Here is a 24,663-nt window from a genome sequence, read left to right as displayed (position 1 = left end):
TCACCACGGTGGCCGACCCCCTGAAGAAAACCCTGCGGCTGGAGATCTCCTCTTCACTCCGGGACATCAGAACGGCTAGGTGGGTTCTACTCCACTTATTTTGTGGTCCCAAAAAGAGACTGAGGGTTTCGTCCGATTCTGGACCTCCGCAACCTCAATGGGTACTTGAAGGTACTGAGGTTCTACATGCTGTCCACAGCCCGCGTGTTGCAGGCCATGTCCAGGGACCAGTGGTTTGTGACGCTGGACCTGAGGGATGCGTACTTCCATGTTCCTGTTCACCCAGCTCATTGGCAGTACCTCCGATTCACTTTCGAAGGGACGGCTTACGAATTCATGGTTCTTCCCTAGACGCTGTCATGGCACCTCTCACGTCCCGAGGATTGTTGATCCTCAATTACCTGGACGATTGGCTGATTTGTGCCCCAACCAGGACCCAGGTCCTGTCAGACAGAGACACGCTCCTGACCCACATCGGCGGGCTGGGCATTACTGTAAACGACAAGAAGAGTCGTCTGACGCCCACCAAGAGGGTGGCCATCATTGGCATGGAACTGGACTCCGTCCTCATGAGAGCACGCCTGCCCACCAGAAAGGTTCAGGCGATCTTATCTTGCCTCGACCACTTTCGGCAGGGGCAGGTGGTATCCGCCCTGATCTGCCAACGCCTGTTGGGCTTGCTGACGGCGGCCTCATTGCTGATTCCCCTGGGCCTACTCCATCTCCGGCCTCTTCAACGGTGGTTCAGCTCCCACCGGCTGCACCCGAAGCTCCACCGTCACCGCCAGATGTGGGTCACCGCACAGTGCCTCAGGGCATTGTTGACGTGGTGCTGTCGCTCCTCTCTCTCAGGTGGGGTGGAGATGCTGAGGATGTGCCGCTGGGAGCTGGTCAGCACAGACGCCTCCCAGATCGGCTGGGGGTGTGTGACCAAGGGCAGGTCGGCCAGCGGCTGTTGGCTACCCCCTTGGAGCGGCAGACACATCAATACTCTAGAGCTCCGAGCTGTACTGCTGGCCCTGCGATCTTTCCTTCCACATCTGAAGGGAAGACATGTCCTGGTGAGAACGGACAACACCCACAGTGGTGGCTTACATCAACCATCAGGGTGGACTGAGGTCCCACCGTCTCCATCTTATGGCACGGGAGCTCCTTCTCTGGGTTTAGGGACGTCTAGCGTCTCTACGCGCAGCGCACGTACCTGGCATCCTGAATGTGGCAGCGGATATGCTCTCGAGGGAGGGCCCGCCACCTTGGGACTGGAGCCTACATTCCCAGGTGGTGCAGCACCTGTGGTACAAGTTCAGGAGGGCGCAGGTGGACCTGTTTGCCTCCCTGGGCAATGCACACTGCCCCCTGTGGTACTCCATGTCAGAGCCACCAGGGCCTCTGGGCTTGGATGCTCTGGCTCACGAATGCTTTATGCATTTCCCCCTTTTCCCCTGATCCAGGCTGTGCTGGACAGGACCAGGATGGCGGAGCATCGTCTGCTGCTGGTGGCCCCATACTGGCACAGACGTTGTCTGGGACGCCTTGGCAACTGCCCGAGACCCGACCTGCTGTCTCAGGCCGGGGGAACTCTGTGGCATCCGAGACCGCACCGCCTCAGTCTGTGGGATTGGCCGCTGAACGGCACCAATGGTCCATGTTAGGACTACAGGAGGGCGTAATGAACACCATGCTGAGCGCAAGGGCACCGGCTACAACCGCGGCATACCAGTTGCGCTGGCGGTTGTTCTGCTCTTGGTGCACTGGTATTGAGGTTGTGCCCGAGTCATGCGGGGTGCAGTATGTCCTCCAATACCTGCAGTCTCGCTTGGCAGCCTTTACACTGAGAAGGTATTTGGCCGCTATATCTGCCTGCCATGTGGGGTGGATGGACAGATCAGTGGGGCACCATCCCTTGGTCTCCAGGTTTATGAAGGGGGTTCGTCGCCTGCGTCCAGCTAGGACCCGCTCAATGGGGAGCTGGGATCTGGATGTGGTCTTGGAAGCTTTGGCAAAGCCGCCTTTCGAACCATTGGAGTCTGCCTCCTTGAAACACCTCTCTATGAAGGTGGTTTTCTTGGTAGCGATTACTTCCATGAAGAGGGTGGGTGAGCTTCATGCTTTTTCGGTAAGATCTGAGTGCTACCGGATGGACCCCGGTGGGAGGAGTACATCTCTCTGCCCCAACCCTTCATTCCTCCCGAAGGTTCTGTCAGACAGGCATGTGAACATCCCTTTTATCCTGTCTGCTTACAACCCCCCGGCAGTGGCGGGGGAGTCTGAGCCTCCCTCCGGCATGCTGTGCCCTGTGCAGGCACTGGCTGCCTATGTGGAGCAGACATGGTCAGTGAGAACAACAGACCAGCTATTTGTCTGCTATGGTGAGAGAGTCCTGGGGGCTGGGCTATCGAAGCAGAGGCTCTCTCACTGGATCGTGGATACGATTACGACAGCATACCGCCTGGCTGGCAGGCCAGTGCTGGAATCTGTGGTGGCACATTCAACACGAGGTGTGGCTGTGTCCTGGGCTCTACTGAGAGGAGTGCCACTCACTGATATCTGTGCTGCGGCCAGCTGGGCTTCCTCTTGCACCTTTGCTAGGTACTATCGGGTAAATGTGGCACCTCCCTCTGTGGCTGGTTCAGCGATCCTGGGCGTCGCCTCCCCTTCTGAGGACTGTGCCGGGACCCCCCTTCCACATTGACGACACCTGCGTCTCGGTTCCACGCTGGGACTTCGCCGCTGGCTGGCCAGGTCCCTCTAGCACCGACTAAATCTGGTACGGGAATATACCAATATATTGGAGTGATCCAATATAGTGAAACATAACGAAGGTTACGTATGTAACCACGGTTATGTGAGCTATATGGATCACTCCAATCCTCTACGGTGCTAGAGGCGCCTCAAAAATGATGTAGAGAACGTGTGTCGCGGCCACAGGGTCTATATATAGGGGCGGACCCCAGCCGTGACACAGGTGTACACGGAAGTAAATCTGTAAATCCTCACCTCGGATGTATCCCTCCGCCGCGGAGTGATACCAATATATTGGAGTGATCCATATAGCTCATATTACCATGATTACATATGTAACCTTCGTTCCTGAGTGGCCGAGTTACAGTTTTGCCTTAAATCTACTTAGAAATCTATTGCAAGACTTAAATGGTTGTCTAGCAATGATCAACAACCAATTTGACAGAGCATGAAGAATTTTGAAAATAATAATGGGCAAATGTTGCACAATCCAGGTGTGGAAAGCTTTTAGAGACTTTCCCAGAAAGACTCACAGCTGTAATCGCTGTCAAAGGTACTTCTACAAAGTATTGACTCAGGGGTGTGAATGCTTATGTAAATTAGATAGTTCTGTATTTCATTTTCAATACATTTGCTTACATTTCTAAAAACATAAACCATAATACACATTATGGTGTATTGTGTGTAGATGGGTGAGAAAAACAAACAATTTAATCCATTTTGAATTCAGGCTGTAACACAACAAAATGTGGAATTAGTCAAGGGGTAGGAATACTTAATGAAGGCACTGTCTACCAAGACCTACCAGTTAGTTATAGTAATTTTACTGATATCAACTTTGTTTATGAATTATTAAGTGATTAAAACGTGTAACTCCGTTACTAAATTGGTAACAGAATTACAAAAAAAATCAGTAACGGAATTACTGCAACTGAATTGTCTACAATGGGAAATCATAATAGTTACAAACCACAGTTGGGTTACTTGCTACTGTCCTCCCTTCCACTGGCATACTGTTATGTTTAGCTCATAACTGTTTTCTTTGTCTTTCTGTTGTCTGGTGGTTAAACCAAGAGTGTTAACAGTCTGAGTCTGGACAACCCCTCCCTCTCTCTCTCTCTGCCTCTCTCTCACACTCCAGTTAATGTCACCTCTCACAGCTCTTACTGAAACCTAACCATGAGCCCCCTCTATCTTTCCATTTACTTTAATCATTCAAAAGTAGTTGAAATTTGGTCAGTCCACCCTGGACTTTATGTTAACGTCCACAGATGGACCCGACTGGACCAAATCTGAACCTATTATACAGTTGAAGTCGGAAGTTTACATACACCTTAGCCAAATATATTTAAACTCAGTTTTTCACAATTCCTGACATTTAATCCTAGTAAAAATTCCCTGTCTTAGGTCAGTTAGGATCACCACTTTATTTTAAGAATGTGAATTGTCAGAATAATAGTAGAGAGAGTGATTTATTTCAGCTTTTAATTCTTTCATCACATTCCCAGTGGGTCAGAAGTTTACATACACTCAATTAGCATTTGGTAGCATTGCCTTTAAATTGTTTAACTTGGGTCAAACGTTTCGGGTAGTCTTCCACAAGCTTCCCACAATAAGTTGAGTGAATTTTGGCCCATTCCTCCTGTCAGAGCTGGTGTAACGGAGTCAGGTTTGTAGGCCTCATTGCTCGCACATGCTTTTTCAGTTCTGCCCGCACATTTTCTATAGGATTGAGGTCAGGGCTTTGTGATGGCCACTCCAATACCTTGACTTTGGTGTCCTTAAGCCATTTTGCCACAACTTTGGAAGTATGCTTGGGGTCATTGTCCATTTGGAAGACCCATTTGCGACCAAGCTTTAACTTCCTGACTGATGTCTTGAGATGTTGCTTCAATATATACACATAATTTTCCTTCCTCATGATGCCATCTATTTTGTGAAGTGCACCAGTCCCTCCTGCAGCAAAGCACCCCCACAGCATGATGCTGACACTCCCGTGCGTTTGGGATGGTGTTCTTCGGCTTGCAAGCAACCCCCTTTTTCCTCCAAACATAACAATGGTCATCATGGCCAAACAGTTCTATTTTTGTTTCATCAGACCAGAGGACAATTCTCCAAAAAGTACGATTTTTGTCCCCATGTGCAGTTGCAAACCGTAGTCTGGCTTTTTTATGGTGGTTTTGGAGCAGTGGCTTCTTCCTTGCTGAGCGGCCTTTCAGGTTATGTGGATATAAATACTTTTGTACCTGTTTTCTCCAGCATCTTCACAAGGTCCTTTGCTATTGTTCTGGGATTGATTTGAAATACATCCACAGCGGGCCTCCCGAGTGGCGCAGTGCTAGCTGCGCAGCCGGCCGCGACCGGGAGACCCATGGGGCGGTGCACAATTGGCCCAGCGTCGTCCAGGGTAGGGGAGGGTTTGGCTGCAGGGATGTTGTTGTCCCATCGCACACTAGCGACTCCTGTGGCAGGCCGGGTGCAGTGCATGCTGACTCGAATGCCAGGTGTACAGTGTTTCCTCCGACACATTGGTGCGGCTGGCTTCCGGGTTAAACAGGCACTTTGTCAAGAAGCAGTGTGGCTCGGTTGGGTTGTGTTTCGGAGAACGCACGACTCTCGACCTTCGCCTCTCTCGTGTCCGTATGGGAGTTGCAGCGATGGGACAAGACTGTAACTAACAATTGCATACCACGAAATTGGGGAGAAAAAGGGGGTAAAATACAAAAGAAGAAAAAAAAATACAAATGATATACATCCGCAGGTTGACTCAAATGATGTCAATTAGCCTATCAGAAGCTTCTAAAGCCATGACATGAATTTTCCAAGCTGTTTAAAGGCACAGTCAACTTAGTGTATGTAAACTTCTGTCCCACTGGAATTGTGAAACTGTGAATTATAAGTGAAAGAATCTGTCTGTAAACAATTGTTGGAAAAATTACTTGTGTCATGCACAAATTAGATGTCCTAACCGACTTGCCAAAGCTATAGTTTGTTAACAAGAAATGTGTGGAGTGGTTGAAAAATGAGTTTAAATGACTCCAACCTAAGTGCATGTAAACTTCCGACTTCAACTGTATATTTCACAAGTTTGGATAGCACAGTACAGTGAGTAGAGTACAGTATTGAGTACATTACAGCACAGTTCTGTACAGTGAGTAGGGCACAGCAATACTGTACAGTATAGGGAGTGGAGCACAGTAGAGTACAGTCCAATATAATACAGTAGTACAGTAAAGAAAAGTAGAGTATAGTACAGTATATTGTACTGTATTGAACTATGCACTACTTTACTGTACTGAACTCTACTATACTGAACTATACTTTACCCTACTCTACTCTGCTGTATTGTACTGCACTGTACTCTACTGTGCTCTGCTGCGCTGGGCTGTGATATCCAAACTTACAGATCAGGGACCATGATGTAATTCTGTTACCATAATTCACTTACTGTAGTTCAATAACCAAAATAACGTGGATTTGCCCACAGACATTGTTTCAGTCTGTCTAATCAATACGCTAGCTGGCCAAGCACTGACATAGCTCTGTGAATTCTACATCATTATGACAATAGCATTCCCTCTTCCATCCCTGACTTTCATCCCCCTCTTTCTTTTATCTTCTATACATAGCGTAGGTCAGGAGGTTTCCCTGACCATGTGACCTAACCAAGAATAACTCTTGGCCCTAGCTATGGCTTCCTAACTCCCAGAGGCCTTTCATACTGAAATGCTACAAGGTTCTGTGTAGTTACTGCTGTAGCCTTGGGATTACCAATACACCAGTCTGTGCAGAGGTCAAGCTGAGCTTTCTAAAAACGGCATCCATGAAGAAGTGAAAGAAGTTCATCTTGGAGTGATATAATTAACTGTTTCTCTCTCACTTCCCTCTTAGAGAGTCGTAGAGGGAATTGGGGGGGGTGGTGGTTACTGTTTCTAGAAGGAGCCCCTTGTCACGTTGCTGCTGACACTGTTCCCACAGTCAGATCCTCCGCACGCGCGAGCCACGTCTATTTCTATGGGCACTAGCACTGTTTATGACACAAACTGTTCACATCCCTCTTGTTGGCGGAGAGAACATTTAGCAGGTTTAAAGCTTATTTCCTGTAATTCTACACATTTTGTCATGGGGTGCAAAGAAAATGTTACCATTTTGAAGCTAATTTCCTGCAATTCTGCACATTTTGCTATGTCTTATGTGTGTTCATGTGATATTCGAGTGACTCAAACATTACAACAAAATCTATGGGCAAAAAATCTGACATGGGCTAGTTGATCTGGACATTTCTGACAAATTATAAATAGCTCTCTAAGGTATGCAATGACTGACATAACAAGAGGAAAACTGATGATGCAATACCCAATTTCGAAATTGCACTTTGTGCATTCTACTACTACAACTTTCAAGAGTAAGTTCAAAGAAGGACTGAGTTGATAAAAAATGTAATTTAAAAAACGCACCCTCCAGGGTGTGCCCCACAGTTTGGGAACCACTGGTCTAGTGGACTGAGTCACTAGGGTGAGTTGAGGCCATAGGAATGGGACTATCAGGGTTCAAGCTCTGTGTTTGGGGTTTATATACAACACAGCAAAAGTCCTTGGCAGCAGAACTAGTTTAGCTTGTTTGAGGTTGAGATTTCCTCACTCCACTCCTCAGCAGATAAATGATTATGTGTGTCTGTCTGTGTGTGTGTTTGGCCTGATTGCCATGGCCCTGATTGTGTTGACTCTTGTTGTGTTTCTCTCAGGCACAGGTTTTGTATGACTTCACTGCTGAGCCTGGAAACAACGAGCTGACCGTGAGAGAGGGAGAGACAGTCACTATCACCAATCAGGTGAGCACATGACCCCCCCCCCCCCACCCCGCCTTCATTATTCAATTTCTCTCTTTTTATCCCCTTCGTTACCCATCTCTCTTTTTCTATCGCTCTCTTTCTCTTCCACATATCTCTCTATCTGTCTCTATTTTTGTCCTCATACAGTATCTCTTTCTCTTTTTAACACCCCATCTCTCGTGTGCGCTCTTACCCCCCCCCCCCCCTATCATTCCCCCATCTCTCTCTCTCACACCACACTATACGCACATCATCAGTTCATGTGGCATTTATGTGAGTATAAAAGTAATATTTTGCTGGCTCACCTATGTTCTGTGTCCTGTTTTTGAGTTACATCAGCCTTGTAAAGTCACATGAGCAATATCTCACATGATCCCATAGACAATAAAAGCTCCTCTCTGTAGTAGGATGAGCCAACGTGATGTTACTGTCACTGTTATCATGTGGTGACGGCAGTTCGAAGGTCACTGCAGTGACTGTAACTGTTTCATCATCAAATCTGTTATCAGTCAATCACGTCATATCATGAAACCCACTCTCTCCTCACAAGGCCAATCACAGTCTCTCTTATTGGTGTGTTTTGTTTCAGGGTATTGGAGGAGGCTGGATAGAAGCACAGAATTCCAGAGGAGAGGTTGGACTAGTGCCAGAAGACTACATCGAGGTTAGGGAGTGGCTTGGAGTCTTGTCGATGAAACTGGCTTCATTTACACTGTATATCAATGTCTTATTCCTTCTCGTATACTGTTTCACCTTTTTTTAAATCTTCTATGTATAATTCACTATTTATTTTTTACCAGTTGCAATCGCCTTGTAGCCTGAACCTGTTAGTAGTGTAACTACAGTGTTACTACACATGGATAAGCAACTTGTGTAGTGTTACTGGGATTTTAAATGGGAATGGGCTCAGGACTGTGGCAGGAGGAAAAGGCAGCACACGCCTAGTTTCTCTGTTTTTGGGAAACCACAACAGGATATACCCCCTTCAGGACTGGGGGTTTTTATCACTATGTTTATATAGAGCAGTGATGTAGGGACCCTTTGAGTGGTGTGTGTGTGTGTGTGTGATCCAGTAACAACTTCAGTATGGGGTGAGTCACTCTTTATTCACAAGATGGAAGTTTGTGTTTGTGTTACTATTGGGCAGACTCCCACCAGCTATTTCACCCTTAGTTACCTCCCCAGCTGTCCTAGACTGTTTTGGTTCCTTACAGGATCATAATATTCCCATTGACAACTGAGATCCACATGCTGTTATAGTGCTTTTCATTGAAAACAGCAGGACTAAAGTTCACTGTGTCTCTAAAGCAAGCGGTTTCTATCTCAGTACACCAGACCAGACTACAATCTGAGGGGGAGGTGTATGCAGTACAAGGCTACTTCTACTGAGTATAAAGAGTTAGTTAGGATTGGCTTTTGTTTATCAGTGCAGCCATTCCAGTAAGTCAGCACCTCTTCAACTATTGTGGGTGTGTGGCTACTCAATTATTTTTACTATACCATTTCAGTGGCCTCACAGGTGTTCAGTCACTCAACCTTCCATAAATCAACCATAACTTGAGCTTAGAACTTGAGGGTGTAAAATGTGGTTGTGTTTGTAAATATGTATGTCTCCCTCTCTCTCTCTCTGTGTCTTTCTGTCTTTCTCTCTCCGCTCGTTTCTCTTCTGTCTCTCTCTCCTCTGTCTCTGTCTGCAGCTCCCAGGAGGAGGGGGAAATGTAGGACATGTAGCACCCCCAGTAGCTGCCCCAGCAGCTGCCCACGCCCCAGACCTATCGTTCTTTGATGCCTTCGCCGCCCCAGCCAACAACACCACACAGAACCAGGTAGCACACAGAAGAAGTAATGACATGCTTATCCACATGGAGAAAATATTTAATTTCAAATTGGAGCTAATGTGTTTTAAATCATCATAATTGTGGTGTAACCTCATGTCTCTGTCTGCCTCTGAGTCTTTGACTGTGTCCCAATACTTCATAATATCTTGCTTCCCTTGTCTCCTTACCTCTGCTTTTAAATGTGAATCACCCCTTACTAATGCTTATCACTCTATACTAGTCCCCCCCACTACAGTGGCCTCTGTGCCTGCTAAACCACAATGCACTGCTCCCAACTATCCCATGGTGGTGTGATGCCTGAGTGGCGCAGTGGTCTAAGTGGCGCAGTGGTCTAAGGCGCTGCATCGCAGTGCTAACTGTGCCACTAGAGATCCTGGTTCGAATCCAGGCTCTGTCGCAGCCGGCCGCGACCGGGAGACACATGGGCGGCGCACAATTGGCCCAGCGTTGTCCAGGGTAGGGGAGGGAATGGCCGGCAGGGATGTAGTTCAGTTGATAGAGCATGGCGTTTGCAACGCCAGGGTTGTGGGTTCGATTCCCATGGGGGGCCAGTAAAAAAAAAAAAAAAAAAAAAAACCTTTTTTCTATTCACTAACTGTAAGTCGCTCTGGATAAGAGCGTCTGCTAAATGACTAAAATGTAATGTAAATGTAATGTTTTGAGTGAAAAAGAAAGCAGAATGCAGAAGTGAGGGATGACCTCAGTCTTTTATTAATCAAATTAATATTATTCTTCCATCCTAACCTCTCTGACATGAAGAAGCAAGAGCAGCTGCCGTAGCTATTTCTGCACGGTTGTGGGTTTTAAACTCCCTGGTTTTAGATATTGGTCTAGGACAGGTGACCACTCAGCAAAAGACAGGGGTTACATTATGTGTGATTGTGTATGTATTGAAAAATACAATAGAATGTGAGTATGAATGAGTGTGAACTACAATGCCTTGCAAAAGTATTCAGATCTCTTGAATTTCTTCAAATTTTATTTTGTTACAAAGTGGGATTAACATTTATTTAATTGTCATTTTTGTCAGTAATCTACAGAAAATACTCTGTCAAAGTGGAAGAACAATTATATATATTTTTTTACATTAATAAAATAAATAAAATATAGTCGTTGTATAAATGTTCAGCTCCCTGAGTCCATACATGTTAGAAACACCATTGGCAGCAATTACAGCTTTGAATCTTCTTGAGTAAGTCTCTCAAGAGCTTTGCACAGCTGGATTGTGCAATATTTCCCTATTATTCTTTTAAAATTCTTCAAGCTCTGTCAAGTTGTTGGGGAACATGGCTAGACAGCAATTTTCAAGTCTTGCCATAGTATTTAATGCAGATTTAAGTAAAAACTTGCCCATTCACTGACTTCTTAGTAAGTAACTCCAGTGTAGATTTGGCCTTGTGTTGTAGGTTATTGTCCTGCTGAAAGGTGAGCTCCTCTCCCAGTGTCTGGTGGAAAGCAGACTGAAGCAGGTTTTGCTTTAGGATTTTGCCTGTGCTTAGCTCCATCTCGTTTCTTTTTATCCTGGAAAAACTCCCCTTTATTTGCCGATGTCAAGCATACCTATACCATCAAGCATACCTATACCATCAAGCATACCTATACCACATTGCTTGAAAATAAGGAGGCAGTTAGTCAGTGAAGTGTTGTGTTGGATTTGTATACCTTTGCCATGCTTTTTTGCAGTATTACTTTAGTGCCTTGTTGCATATAAGATACATGTTTTGGAATATATTTATTTTGTATATTTGTGTGCTTCTTTTCACTCTGTCATTTAGGTCATTATTTTGGAGTCACTACAATGTTGTTGATCTACCCTCAGTTTTCTCCCATCACAGCCATTGAACTTTGTAGCTGTTTGAAAATCACCAATGGCCTCATGGTGACATCCCTGAGCAGTTTGATTTCTGTCCTACAGCTCAGTTCAGAAGGATGACTATCTTTGAGGTGTCTGGGTGGTTTAATGCATAATGCACAGCATAATTATTAAGTAGACCATGCTTAAAGAGATATTCAAGATGTTTTTAGGGCTGACCCAAAATAGTCGACTGGTCGGTTGTTTAGTTGATAGGCAGTTGGTCGACATATATATTTGCTACTGCTTAACAAAAAAAAATATATAGATACTTTTTTTCCCCACTGTGTATTTAGTCAGCTACCAATTGTGCAAGTTCTCCCACTTAAAATGATGAGAGAGGCCTGTAATTTTCATCATAGGTACACGTCAACTATGACAGACAAAATGAGATTTTTTTTCTCCAGAAAATCACATTGTATGATTTTTTATGAATTTATTTGCAAATTATGGTGGAAAATAAGTATTTGGTCAATAACAAATGTTTCTCTACTTTGTTATATACCCTTTGTTGGCAATGACACAGGTCAAACGTTTTCTGTAAGTCTTCACAAGGGTTTCACACACTGCTGGTATTTTGGCCCATTCCTCCATGCAGATCTCCTCTAGAGCAGTGATGTTTTGGGGCTGTCGCTGGGCAACACAGACTTTCAACTCCCTCCAAAGATTTTCTATGGGGTTGAGATCTGGAGACTGGCTAGGCCACTCCAGGACCTTGAAATGCTTCTTACGAAGCCACTCCTCGTTGCCCGGGCGGTGTGTTTGGGATCATTGTCATGCTGAAAGACCCAGCCACGTTTCATCTTCAATGCCCTTGCTGATGGAAGGAGGTTTTCACTCAAAATCTCACGATACATGGCCCCATTCATTCTTTCCTTTACACGGATCAGTCGTCCTGGTCCCTTTGCAGAAAAACAGCCCCAAAGCATGATGTTTCCACCCCCATGCTTCACAGTAGGTATGGTGTTCTTTGGATGCAACTCAGCATTCTTTGTCCTCCAAACACGACGAGTTGAGTTTTTACCAAAAAGTTATATTTTGGTTTCATCTGACCATATGACATTCTCCCAATCCTCTTCTGGATCATCCAAATGCACTCTAGCAAACTTCAGACGGGCCTAGACATGTACTGGCTTAAGCAGGGGGACACGTCTGGCACTGCAGGATTTGAGTCCCTGGCGGCGTAGTGTGTTACTGATGGTAGGCTTTGTTACTTTGGTCCCAGCTCTCTGCAGGTCATTCACTAGGTCCCCCCGTGTGGTTCTGGGATTTTTGCTCACCGTTCTTGTGATCATTCTGACCCCACGGGGTGAGATCTTTCGTGGATTCCCAGATCGAGGGAGATTATCAGTGGTCTTGTATGTCTTCCATTTCCTAATAATTGCTGCTTACCTATTGCAGATTCAGTCTTCCCAGCCTGGTGCAGGTCTACAATTTTGTTTCTGGTGTCCTTTGACAGCTCTTTGGTCTTGGCCATAGTGGAGTTTGGAGTGTGACTGTTTGAGGTTGTGGACAGGTGTCTTTTATACTGATAACAAGTTCAAACAGGTGCCATTTATACAGGTAACGAGTGGAGGACAGAGGAGCCTCTTAAAGAAGAAGTTACAGGTCTGTGAGAGCCAGAAATCTTGCTTGTTTGTAGGTGACCAAATACTTATTTTCCACCATAATTTGCAAATAAATTCATTAAAAATCCTACAATGTGATTTTCTGGATTTTTTTTTCTGTACCTATGATGAAAATTACAGGCCTCTCTCATCTTTTTAAGTGGGAGAACTTGCACAATTGGTGGCTGACTAAATACTTTTTTCCCCCCACTGTATATACACAGTACCAGTCAAAAGTTTGGACACACCTACACATTCATGGGTTTTTCTTTATTTTTACTATTTTTTACATTGTAGAATAATGGTGAAGACATCAAAACTATGAAATAACACATGGAATCATGTAGTAACCAAAAAAGTGTTAAACAAATCAAAATATATTTTATAGTTGAGATTCTTCAAATAGCTGCCCTTTGCCTTGATGACTGCTTTGCACACTCTTTGCACACTAGACACCTGTCTTATTCGCAGCCATCTCAGTGAACTAATTCATTGTGGAGGCTGTGGGGATGGCACAGTCCAAGAAGAAGGGGAGTGTGGCTAAGATGCACAATGCACGTCTCTCTCCAGAATGCCCTCTCTCCCGGCAATTTGTGCACTCAATATATTATTCCAGTCTTTTACCATTCTCATTGTTGGAGTGGACACGTTGTTTGCAGAGTGCACAACCTATGCTACACTTGTGAGAAACAAGTTTTGGTTTTATTTCATTCCACTTACAAGTTGTCAATTTAGTCATTGTCTTTTGTTTGGAGCGCTCCTGTCAGTGTTGTGTAAGGACGTGCACCTGATTATGCATAGAAGTAGGCCTATAGGCTAGCTGGCTTGCGCACAAATGTAGACATACAAATGTGCCGATTTGGGGATCTGATTAGTATTTCTGATTGGCTTAACGCACCACCACTAATGAGCTGTGGAGCTTCTCAAAGTATTGTTTTCTTCACCTCAAACAGCAAGCAAACAAAGTCTGTTTTTACATCCATTGAGAATGACAATAGTTCCTTGATGTATTGAAAAATCTTTCCAGCTCTCTCCCTCTCGATAACCACTCAGAGTGAAAGGGAGAAATGTCATGCTCTGATCCAGTGGAAACGCCTTAAAATAGGCCTACCTGATTACTTACTTACTTATCCCTTGCGCAAATAGCCTACAGCTGTTTCTGTCCAGAGCTCACTGGCGCGGGGAAACTCTGAGGGCCCCGAATATTTTATACAATGTAGCATCGGGACCGGACCCAAGTTAATAGTTAATGCAAGTTCGTTGCAGACAGGCCATGCGTAGCCAATGTGATTCATAGGATATTTATTTTTATCCGAATATTTTCTACCTGCAGGCTGCAATGTTTTTATTTGGTGGCTTTATAGGCTATTTTTACATAGTTGGCATGGTAAGAAATGGTAAGATAAATTGGCATTCCACATGAGAAAGGTTGCAGACTCCCCGTGTAGCCAATTACCGGTAACTTGAGGAGAGTAACGGCAGAATCTGCGAAAGCCAGTAGGAGCGGGAGGAGGATGGTCGGGTTATCTTGATCTCTGGCTGCCTTTTGAGTCATTTGTGTGTTATTTCATCAAACAGTGTGCTTAAAGCATCACACAAGCTCAATGTACAGTTGAAGTCGGAAGTTTACATACACCTTAGCCAAATACATTTAAACTCAGTTTTTCACAATTTCTGACATTTAATCCTAGTAATAATTCCCTGTCTTAGGTCAGTTAGGATCACCACTTTATTTTAAGAATGTGAAATGTCAGAATAATAGTAGAGATAATTATTTATTTCAGCTTTTATTTCTTTCATCACATTCCCAGTGGGTCAGACATTTACATACACTCAATTAGTATTTGGTAGCATTGCCTTTAAATTGTTTAACTTGGGTGAAACGTTTCGGGTAGCCTTCCACAAGCTTCCCACAATAAGTTGGGTGAATTTTGGCCCATTCCTCCTGACAGAGCTGGTGTAACTAAGTCAGGTTTGACTTTGTTGTCCTTAAGCCATTTTGCTACAACTTTGGAAGTATGCTTGGGGTCATTGTCCATTTGGAAGACCCATTTGCGACCAAGCTTTAACTTCCTGACTGATGTCTTGAGATGTTGCTTCAATAAATCCACATAATTTTCCTTCCTCATGATGCCATCTATTTTGTGAAGGGCACCAGTCCCTCCTGCAGCAAAGCACCCCCACAGCATGATGCTGCCACCCCCGTGCTTCACGGTTGGGATGGTGTTCTTCGGCTTGCAAGCATCCCCCTTTTTCCTCCAAACATAACGATGGTCATCATGGACAAACAGTTCGATTTTTGTTTCATCAGACCAGAGGACATTTCTCAAAAAAGTACGATCTTTGTCCCCATGTGCAGTTGCAAACCGTAGTCTGGCTTTTCTATTGCGGTTTTGGAGCAGTGGCTTCTTCCTTGCTGAGCGGCCTTTCAGGCTATGTCGATATAGGACTCGATTTACTGTAGATACTTTTGTACCTGTTTCCTCCAGCATCTTCACAAGGTCCTTTGCTGTTGTTCTGGGATTGATTTGCACTTCGCACCAAGGTACGTTCATCTCTAGGAGACAGAACGCGTCTCCTTCCTGAGCGGTATGACGGCTGCGTGGTCCTATGGTGTTTATACTTGTGTACTATTGTTTGTACAGATGATCGTGGTACCTTCAGGCATTTGGAAATTGCTCCCAAGGATGAACCAGACTTGTGGAGATCTACAAAAAAAATTATGAGGTCTTGGCTGATTTCTTTTGATTTTCCCATGATGTCAAGCAAAGAGGCACTGAGTTTGAAGGTAGGCCTTGAAATACATCCACAGGTACACCTCCAATTGACTCAAATGATGTCAATTAGCCTATCAGAAGCTTCTAAAGCCATGACATGTATTTTCTGGAATTTTCCAAGCTGTTTAAAGGCACAGTCAACTTGGTGTATTGTAAACTTCTGACCCACTGGAATTGTGATAGGGTGAATTATAAGTGAAATAATCTGTCTGTAAACAATTGTTGGAAAAATGACTTGTGTCATGCACAAAGTAGATGTCCTAACCGACTTGCCAAAACTATAGTTTGTTAACAAGAAATTTGTGGAGTGGTTGAAAAACGAGTTTTAATGACTCAAACCTCAGTGTATGTAAACTTCCGACTTCAACTGTATATATAGTTGATTTTATTAAAACACATAGGGTCCAATGTTCCGCACGTTTACTGTGAACACTGAGGCTGTACCCGCTTTAAGTTACAGTTTTAACAGTGGCCATGAAGGCTACTGTGGCTATTTGATCATAATGTAGGCCTACCAGAGTGGCCTACCATCGAAAACAATAGAGAAAATGCATCCCATAGCATTTTAACATGGAAATAGCTGTTCTATCATTTAGCCTACAGTAGCAGCCAATGTGTGGTGTTCAATGTAGGCCTACATTCCATGAGACTTTTGAAAAAAACATGCAGGGCTTGACATTAACCTGTTTATCCACTTGTCCTTCAGACAAGGAGGTCACTGAAAATGTTGTTGTGTTGTGCAAGAAAATGCATTATTATTCCCATATAATTATTACAGCGAATCAGACAAATTATGCTACCCCTGCCTAATGGCTACCTAGCTTATTCAAGACTGTCACAAGACTAAAAAAAGCTCTTTACCTGACTCGCTTTTCAAAGAAGAAGTTTTGTGCTCTTGTAGGTAGCAAACACTCCCCTATTGCTGACTACAAATTATCTATAACTATATTATATTATAATAATAATAATAATATGCCATTTAGCAGATGCTTTTATCCAAAGCGACTTACAGTCATGTGTGCATACATTTTTACGTATGGGTGGTCCCGGGGATCGAACCCACTACCCTGGCATTACAAGCGCCATGCTCTACCAATTAAGCTACAGAGGACCACCCATACCCATACAGAGGACCATATGAACAAAATGTGCACACGTGGCTACATGCAGGTCTCACTTTGCTCTCAAACAAGTGCATCAACTCACGACCGCTCATGCTGTAAACACAGTCCAGTTCAAAGTAAATGGCACAGATCCTTATATAGACCCTTTGTATTTGTATGTTTTATTTATTAAGGATCCCCATTAGCTGTTGCCAAGGCAGCAGCTACTCTTCCTGGGGTCCTGCAACATTAAGGCAGTTATATACAATTTAAAATATTACATGACATTATATTTCATAACACTTTACCCAATACATTTAGTGTGTTCCCTCACGCCACTACTGCACTATCACATAATTACAATACAACATCCATGTGTGTAGAGTGAGTGTCTATATGTATGTGTGTATGTACCTGTGTGTGTGTGTCTCTTCACAGTCCCCGCTGTTCCACAAGGTGTATTTTTACCTGTTTTTTTAAATCTGATTCTACTGCTTGCATTAGTTACCTGATGTGGAATAGAGTTCCATGTAGTCATGGCTCTATGTAGTACTGTGCGCCTCCCATAGTCCGTTCTGGACTTGGGGACTGTGAAGAGACCTCTGGTGGCATATCTTGTGGGGAATGCATGGGTGTCAGACCCCTTCACTTTTTTTCAGATTTTGTACATTACAGCCTTATTCTAAAATGGATTAATCTGCACACAATACCCCATAATGACAAAGCAAAAACGGGTTTGTATACATTTTTGGAAAAAATACATAAATACAAATGAAATATCACATTTACGTAAGTATTCAGACCCTTTACTCAGTACTTTGTTGAAGCACCTTTGGCAGCGATTACAGCCTCGAGTCTTCTTGGGTATGACGCTACAAGCTTGGCACACCTGTATTTGGGGAGTTTATCCCATTCTTCTCTGCAGATCCTCTCAAGATCTGTCAGGTTGGATGGGGAGCATCACTGCACAGCTATTTTCAGGTCTCTCCAGAGATTTGTTAAGCCACATTTTACTCCTGAACAAATGTAGGCTTGCCTAAACAAAGGAACTGAATACTTATGCAACAAGTATATTTTAGTTATTACATTTAGTATTAATAAAAATATATATAAAAAATTAACTTTGTCATTACAGAGTATTTTGTGTATATTGTTGACAAAATGACAATTAAATCCATTTGAATCGCACTATGTAACACAATAAATCCAAGGGGTCTGAATACTTTTGCAAGGCACTGTATGTTAGATGCAAGCTTTTTCTTTTTCTTGGAAAACGGATAGCTATACAACTGCGAAGACATGGTACCCCTATTATAAGGTAGAGGGGAGTCAACAACAGAACATCAAATAACTGTCTCTCATCAAATACTCTTACTTCACTGTGGCCCCCGCTTGGGGTCCGCATTGCCCAGGTTACCCTTCACTCGCAGGCGCTTTGTGATGATGTCACCCTCTCTCCCCTCAAGGTGGATGTTGGGGCCTGTAGTCCTCAGCCGGACACCCCCGACACCCCGGTCCCCCCTTCCTCCTCTTCCCCAGACGAGGTAACCAGCACCGGGCGGGGGTCAGGGGCACAAACATGGCCCCGTCCCCCACCTCCCATCTCCAATCTGCCCACCTGCAACCCCCCCCACCCCCAGCTCAGCCTGCAAGAGCATGATCTTACACTATACCACCCCCACCCTCTCCTACTCCCCAAAGCAGGATCCACTTACTTTCTGCCCATCAAACTACAACTGACCTGGGGCCAGTTGATAAGGGTAAATGGTAACTGGAACCTTCAAATCAGAGGCCTAATCAGGCCTACCATCCCCCTACACCTCCACACACCCCAAACACCGATCCCATCACAGATTAATTAAATTGATCAGCACCTCTCTGATACAACATGCACCGCTATGGATCAATGTTTCTTATCAGCACAGAACACCAAACAAATGATCTCAACATTCACATATCCCTATAACCAATCAATTATTACAGTGATCAGTGAACATGCTCTCCCACCAGGCAAGAGCCAGCAATCATTTGTCTCAATTCTACCATTGTTTTTATATGTTGTAAACAAAGTGTTAAACAATTCAGCAGAATAACTCAAAACTGTTCTGTGGTAACACACTGCAGCTGCTGTGAGCCTGTGTTCCCCACCACAGTGTTCCTCTACTGTACTCTCTCTCCCTCTGTTTGTTTTGTGGCTTACTGTAAGTAGCCTACTATGGAGATGTTTGGTCAGCAACTTCCTATCCAAATGCACACATCTCACATACGCACACACACACACACACACACACACACACACACCACACCAGGGCTCTCCAATCCTGTTCCTGGATAGCTACCATCCTGTAGGTTTGTCGCTCCAACCCTAATCTAGCGCACCTGATTCTAATAATTAGCTGGTTGATAAGATGAATCAGGTTAGTTACAAATGGTGTTGGAGCGAAAACCTAGGGAAGGGTAGCTCTCCAGGAACAGCCCTGATCTACACACACATTCTTGCGGCATGGCAAACGTCTGCCCCATACGCATGGCATGCAGTTGTCCTGTGGATTGTCTTGATGTAAAGTCCTTCTATGGTCTCAGTGAATGACTGACTGACTGTAGACAGCATGAGATGTGTGTCCGTTCTGTTTGTGTGGTCCTCCAGCCATGGAATTCAATGGGAGAAATACTTACAGTGACTTGTTGCATCCTGCCGTGCCTTGCCATGATCTGAATGGTTCAAGTACAGTACGTCACAATGCTGGACTTGAATAGGAGGCATGAATTTCTTAATTATTAAAAAAAGCATTGTGCGAGAGAGACTTTTTTATATTATATTGTGTGACTTGAGGAAACACGCTGTACCTTCAAGGCCAGGGTTCAACTTCCATACCATTCAACACACAATCACACGTGTGTGTTTTCTGACTCTGTATTTTGAGTGGGATGTTTGGGGAGGTAGTCTGACAGGTAAGGGTTGGAGGTAGAACACCATCTTTTCTTCCTTGTTTCATGTTTTTTTGTCCATTCTTCTCAAGCAATCTTCTTTTCAAATTTCTATAAAGTCAAGTTATAAACCCTGTAATTTATTTCCCTGACAAGTCATTTAAAACCAGTATTGGTTGATTGTTAAACAGGCTGTCCTTTACCCCTACCTCCTTTTCTCTCCCTCTCTTCTCTCTACTCTCTCTCTCCTCTAGGCCAGTAACGGTAAAGACCCGTGGTCGGTATGGAACCAGGACACCACGGGAGGTTCCTCCAACAACTGGGCGGCCCAGCCGGAGGGCACCATGACCGGCAAGAGTGCTGCCCCTGACCCCTGGGGCTCCACAGCACAGAGCCATCCTCAGGCCTACCAGGGCCCAGGTAAGAGCCACTGTTCTAGGGGAACTAAAGGTCAATGAGGGCTCCTTTATGGATCTTAATACTTTGGTAATAATTTGGTAGAAATACTGTAGTAAAGACCTACTTTAGCAAGTTTCTGGCAAAAGCCTTGCAGAAAGATGTCTGTCTTCAGATTATTCTTTTTTCCCCTTGTTATACCTCTTTTTAGGAACTTTATCCGTTGTTAATATCTATGTTTTGTGTTCTAAGAATATAGCCTTTGGCATGCATGAAGAGTGGTGTTTCGCAATGCATTTTCTAGGTGTGGTCTTAAACAGGGGAGAGTGATGTCAGCGATAGTTATGAGATCACTCGCCTTTGCAGAGATTCCGCTGGCTTTGGTTTTTCACTTCCTATTTTAAAACTATTCATATCCTGAATAAAGAAGTGACTGATTGAATGAACAAAATAACAAAGTGCCTCTTTTTCTTCCTCCAAAGATATCTATCCATATCCCTACCTTATTGACTGGTCAGGTATCCCACCATGCATTGCCTGCCGGGAGGGTTTCCCTGTTTGTGCGAGTGTTGACTGCTTTTTGTTTTAAGAAAATGTCTGGCATGTGTATAACCAGTAACATTACATTACTTTCTCTATTGCAGGCATGTGTGTGCATTGTGTGTATTTTCCCTCAAGAAAGCTATTCACATAGTGTATTTATAGGTCAAATTAATGAATTGGTTGATTTTGAAGATATATCTAACTGATTATCTAGACTGATATAGTGGTTTGCTGTTTTGTTGATTGGTCGTAGGTTGTGGTTTCTGTTTGAACAAATACTCTACAGTATATAGATACTCTACAGTATATTTATAATTTTTCTCTCAAAACATAGCACGGGGTAGTCTAGTGCAGCGGTTTTCAAACCTCTCATCGGGCACCCCCAGATGTTTCACAGTTTCGTTGTAGCCCTGAAGTAGCTCACCTAATTCTCTAATCAAGGGCTTGATGATTAGTTGATGATTGGAATCAGGTGTGCTAGCTCTGGAATAAGAACGGATGGGGGTCCTCGAGGAGAGGTGTGAAACCCACTGGTCTAGTGCATGTTCTCTGATCTCGGTTAAGCTTTTTATGCTGTTTGGTCTCTCTTCCATGTATTTGGTTACTAAGGGTGTGTGTGTGTGTGTTCGTGTGTGTGTGTGTGTGCGTGTGTGTGTGTGGGTAGGAGCGGAGGACGATGAGTGGGATGATGAGTGGGATGATGTGAAGTCGAACTCTGAGTCTGGAGATGGAGGGGCCATCCAGAGAGGAGGGGCTACTGGCTCCTCCATGAAGATCTCCCTCAACAAGTAAGACAGAGCTTACTACTACTACTGCTACTGCTACTACTACTACTGCTACTGCTACTACTACTACTGCTGCTACTGCTACTACTACTGCTACTACTGCTACTACTGCTACTGCTACTACTACTACTACTACTACTACTACTACTACTACTACTACTGCTACTACTACTACTGCTACTCCAAACCATCACACTGAACCCACCAACACTAGCCATGACCTAAAGACCCGTTTTACCCACAGTCATAAACATTGAGTCAATATACAGAGTTTGGCTATATTAGTTTTAGGTTTAGAATCTGAGACGTTTGGTGGAGGATAGTTAGCCCAACTCTGTTAAATCATTGCCGTTGGACTTCCAGACTGTCAAGTGTCCCTTTCTACCTAAACCCTGACCCTTAACCCCTGACCTTTACCCCTGTGTGTTCTTCTTTGAGCAGGTTCCCCGGGTTCTCCAAGTCTGGTCCTGAGCTGTTCCTCCTCTGCAAGCAGCCACCCAAGGGAAAGGATAAGATAACCATCTATGTGAGTTGGTGGATGACTTTCATCAGTACTGGACATTGAATGGAGTGTGGTTGGCTGTGTTGTTTAGCAATTTTTTTGTACTGTAGTCTTTTCAAATAGCTGATGTTGGCAGTACAATTAAGCATCATCTTGTAGGATTTAGTAGTGTTGTCTCTGCTCCGTCACAGATGGGGGAGGTTGGTCCAGTGTGGTCCTATCCAGAGGCTCAGCTGGACTGTGTCGTAGCCGACCCCAAGAAGGGCACCAAGATGTACGGCCTGAAGAGCTACATCGAGTACCAAGTCATACCCAACGTAAGTATCTGTGGGACCACTACTAGTATCAATGTGAATGGTCATTAATGTTTCTGTCTCTATCATTTCTAGGGACAGATACATTGTCGAAATGCCTGATATAAATAACAAGCTGTCTCATAGAAAAGCTGCAGTTGCCGAAAGCCAAGATTATGCCAACCCATTGGCATTATAGTGCATGTTAACTTTGTGTGATTGGTTTGCAGACCACAAACAGACCCGTCAATCACCGATACAAGCACTTTGATTGGCTGTATGAGAGGCTACTGGACAAGTTTGGTTCGGCCATCCCCATCCCCTCTCTACCGGACAAGCAGGTCACAGGTGAGAGACTGACCTGCTAACCTCTCCTCTTCTCTCCTCCACTGAAAAACGTTCTGTCTATCCTATAGAAGAGGAGTTCACTCAATGTAGGAAGGAATATGGGGAGGCTGGGGTGCTCTTTTCAATGCACACAGCTTATATCTGCTCTCTCTAGCCCTTTCTCCCTCCCTCTCTGCCAGGGCGTTTTGAGGAGGAGTTTATCAAGATGAGGATGGAGAGGTTGCAGGGCTGGATGACCAGGATGTGTCGGCACCCTGTGGTCTCCAACAGCGACGTCTTCCAACTCTTCCTGACCTACAAGGACGAGAAGGTACAGTAGGAGTCTTCCTCATCTTCCTCCCCCAGGAACAGGAACAGCAGAGGGGTGCAGCATCAGACTGGACATGGAGCTCTGACTGTACAGGACTGGTAGTGACAATTAGAATTGGCTACTGAGCACTGTGTTGTTGTGTTGCAGGACTGGAAAACAGGGAAGAGAAAAGCGGAGAAAGATGAGGACGTGGGAGTGATGATCTTCTCCTCCATAGAGCCTGAAGCCCCCGACCTGGACCCCATCGAAGTGTGAGTGACATCACACCACTCTGTAGCAGACATACACAATATGGAATGTTATGGGGTTTTTTTTCATTTTGTTTCCATTGTGTAACAGGGAGCAGAAGTGTGATCAGTTCAGTCGTTTCACCAAAGCCATGGATGATGGTGTGAAGGACCTACTCACAGTGGGCCAGGAGCACTGGAAGAGATGCACAGGACGTATGTATACACTACATAAACACTACACAGCAGCTATGCAGGCTACATAGTTATAGCGCATGACCGTATCTGTGTCCTCAGCTTTGCCCAAAGAGTACCAGAGGATTGGCAAGGCCTTCCAGAACCTCTCGTCTGTCTTCACCAGCAGTGGATACCAAGGTAGGCATGCTTAGACACACATTGACCCCACTAAATGGGATATATATGGATCTCTGTATGTTTTAGTTTGTTCAATATAAGTATTCTTGCATGTAATGTAAAAACCAGGTTCTTGTATCTGCAGGAGAGGCCACCCTCACCGATGCCATGACTTCAGCAGGAAAGACCTATGAGGAGATAGCTCAGATGGTGGCTGAGCAGGTACAGTACCATTACAGGTCATCACCTGCAGGTTCCTCTCCTGGGTCTCTCTCTTAACCCTTTATCTCCTCTGGGTTTAAAGTAATGATCAGAATGTGTGGTTATTTTCAGTGTCAGAATTGAATTTCCATTTTAGTTTATTTGATCATTTAAAAACAAGAAACTGTTAGGTTCTGAACAAACAGAGTAAAAACTCAAACGGACGACTAGAAAAAGCTCAAACCAACTTTATTCACCCACTGGGTCATACAGCTGCAAAGACAAAGCATGATTACACAAGCACATATTTATAACCTCCTACTAGGCAGGGTCAACTCCTTACACATCTGGACAGCCAATACATTTCTGTTGCTAGGCAGGAATTAATTGGTTCCTCTCACTGGTGTAGTGATGGTGCTGTCTGATGCTAAAACCTTCGTGGGCGTGGAAGTGTGTTTGTGAGATAGGACTGTATGTCACGGTCGTTGAGAGACGGGTCAGACCAAGGTGCAGCGTGATATGCGTACATATTTATTTATACGAATAAACACTTGACAAAATAACAAAACAACGAAAATGTATCCTATGGGCTATGGGCTATACACATGGGCTATACACACAACAAGCCTAACAGGAACACAAACAAGATCCCACAACTAAGGTAGGCAATCAGGCTACCTAAGTATGATCCCCAATCAGAGACAACGAGCGACAGCTGCCTCTGATTGGGAATCACACCCGGCCAAACATAGAAATACCAAACTAGATCTAAACATAGATATACAATGACATAGATCTCAACTGAAACTCACACCCTGACCCAACCAACAAGAGTTCTCTAGATCAGGGCGTGACACTGTAGTAGGAGAGTCAGTGTGGTGGGCCCCTTTGGCCCCCCTCCCAGAGGTTTCTTCTCACTTCATCTGTTGACTTGACCTCGAGCTGAATTCCTCGCTTCTCCCTAGTTCCGCAGCTGGCCTGACTTATCTGAGACTAACTAGACTGTTGCCCTTTGCCTCCCTCCTT

General features: G+C 44.5%; 1 protein-coding gene across 2 annotated transcripts in view; it reads left to right on the top strand.

Moving 5' to 3' along the window:
• Positions 1-24,663, top strand: part of snx9b (sorting nexin 9b) — a 38,309-nt gene that overhangs the window by 5,750 nt on the left and 7,896 nt on the right. The window contains exons 2-14 of one of the 2 annotated variants that reach the window (XM_084149239.1): positions 7,487-7,573; positions 8,163-8,237; positions 9,271-9,399; positions 19,933-20,098; positions 21,282-21,405; positions 21,844-21,928; positions 22,096-22,221; positions 22,428-22,545; positions 22,725-22,855; positions 23,003-23,106; positions 23,195-23,298; positions 23,380-23,457; positions 23,582-23,658. In XM_084149239.1, the coding sequence (XP_084005365.1) occupies positions 7,487-7,573; positions 8,163-8,237; positions 9,271-9,399; positions 19,933-20,098; positions 21,282-21,405; positions 21,844-21,928; positions 22,096-22,221; positions 22,428-22,545; positions 22,725-22,855; positions 23,003-23,106; positions 23,195-23,298; positions 23,380-23,457; positions 23,582-23,658 (1,404 nt within the window). Of the gene's footprint in view, positions 1-7,486; positions 7,574-8,162; positions 8,238-9,270; positions 9,400-19,932; positions 20,099-21,281; positions 21,406-21,840; positions 21,929-22,095; positions 22,222-22,427; positions 22,546-22,724; positions 22,856-23,002; positions 23,107-23,194; positions 23,299-23,379; positions 23,458-23,581; positions 23,659-24,663 lie in introns of both variants that reach the window. The other variant, XM_084149238.1, reaches the window with a different exon arrangement.

This window comes from Coregonus lavaretus, assembly GCF_964263955.1.
Source record: "Coregonus lavaretus genome assembly, chromosome: 31".
NCBI lineage: Eukaryota > Metazoa > Chordata > Actinopteri > Salmoniformes > Salmonidae > Coregonus > Coregonus lavaretus.
Note: the sequence above shows the minus strand (reverse complement) of the source record. Positions and strands in the feature narration are given on the sequence as shown.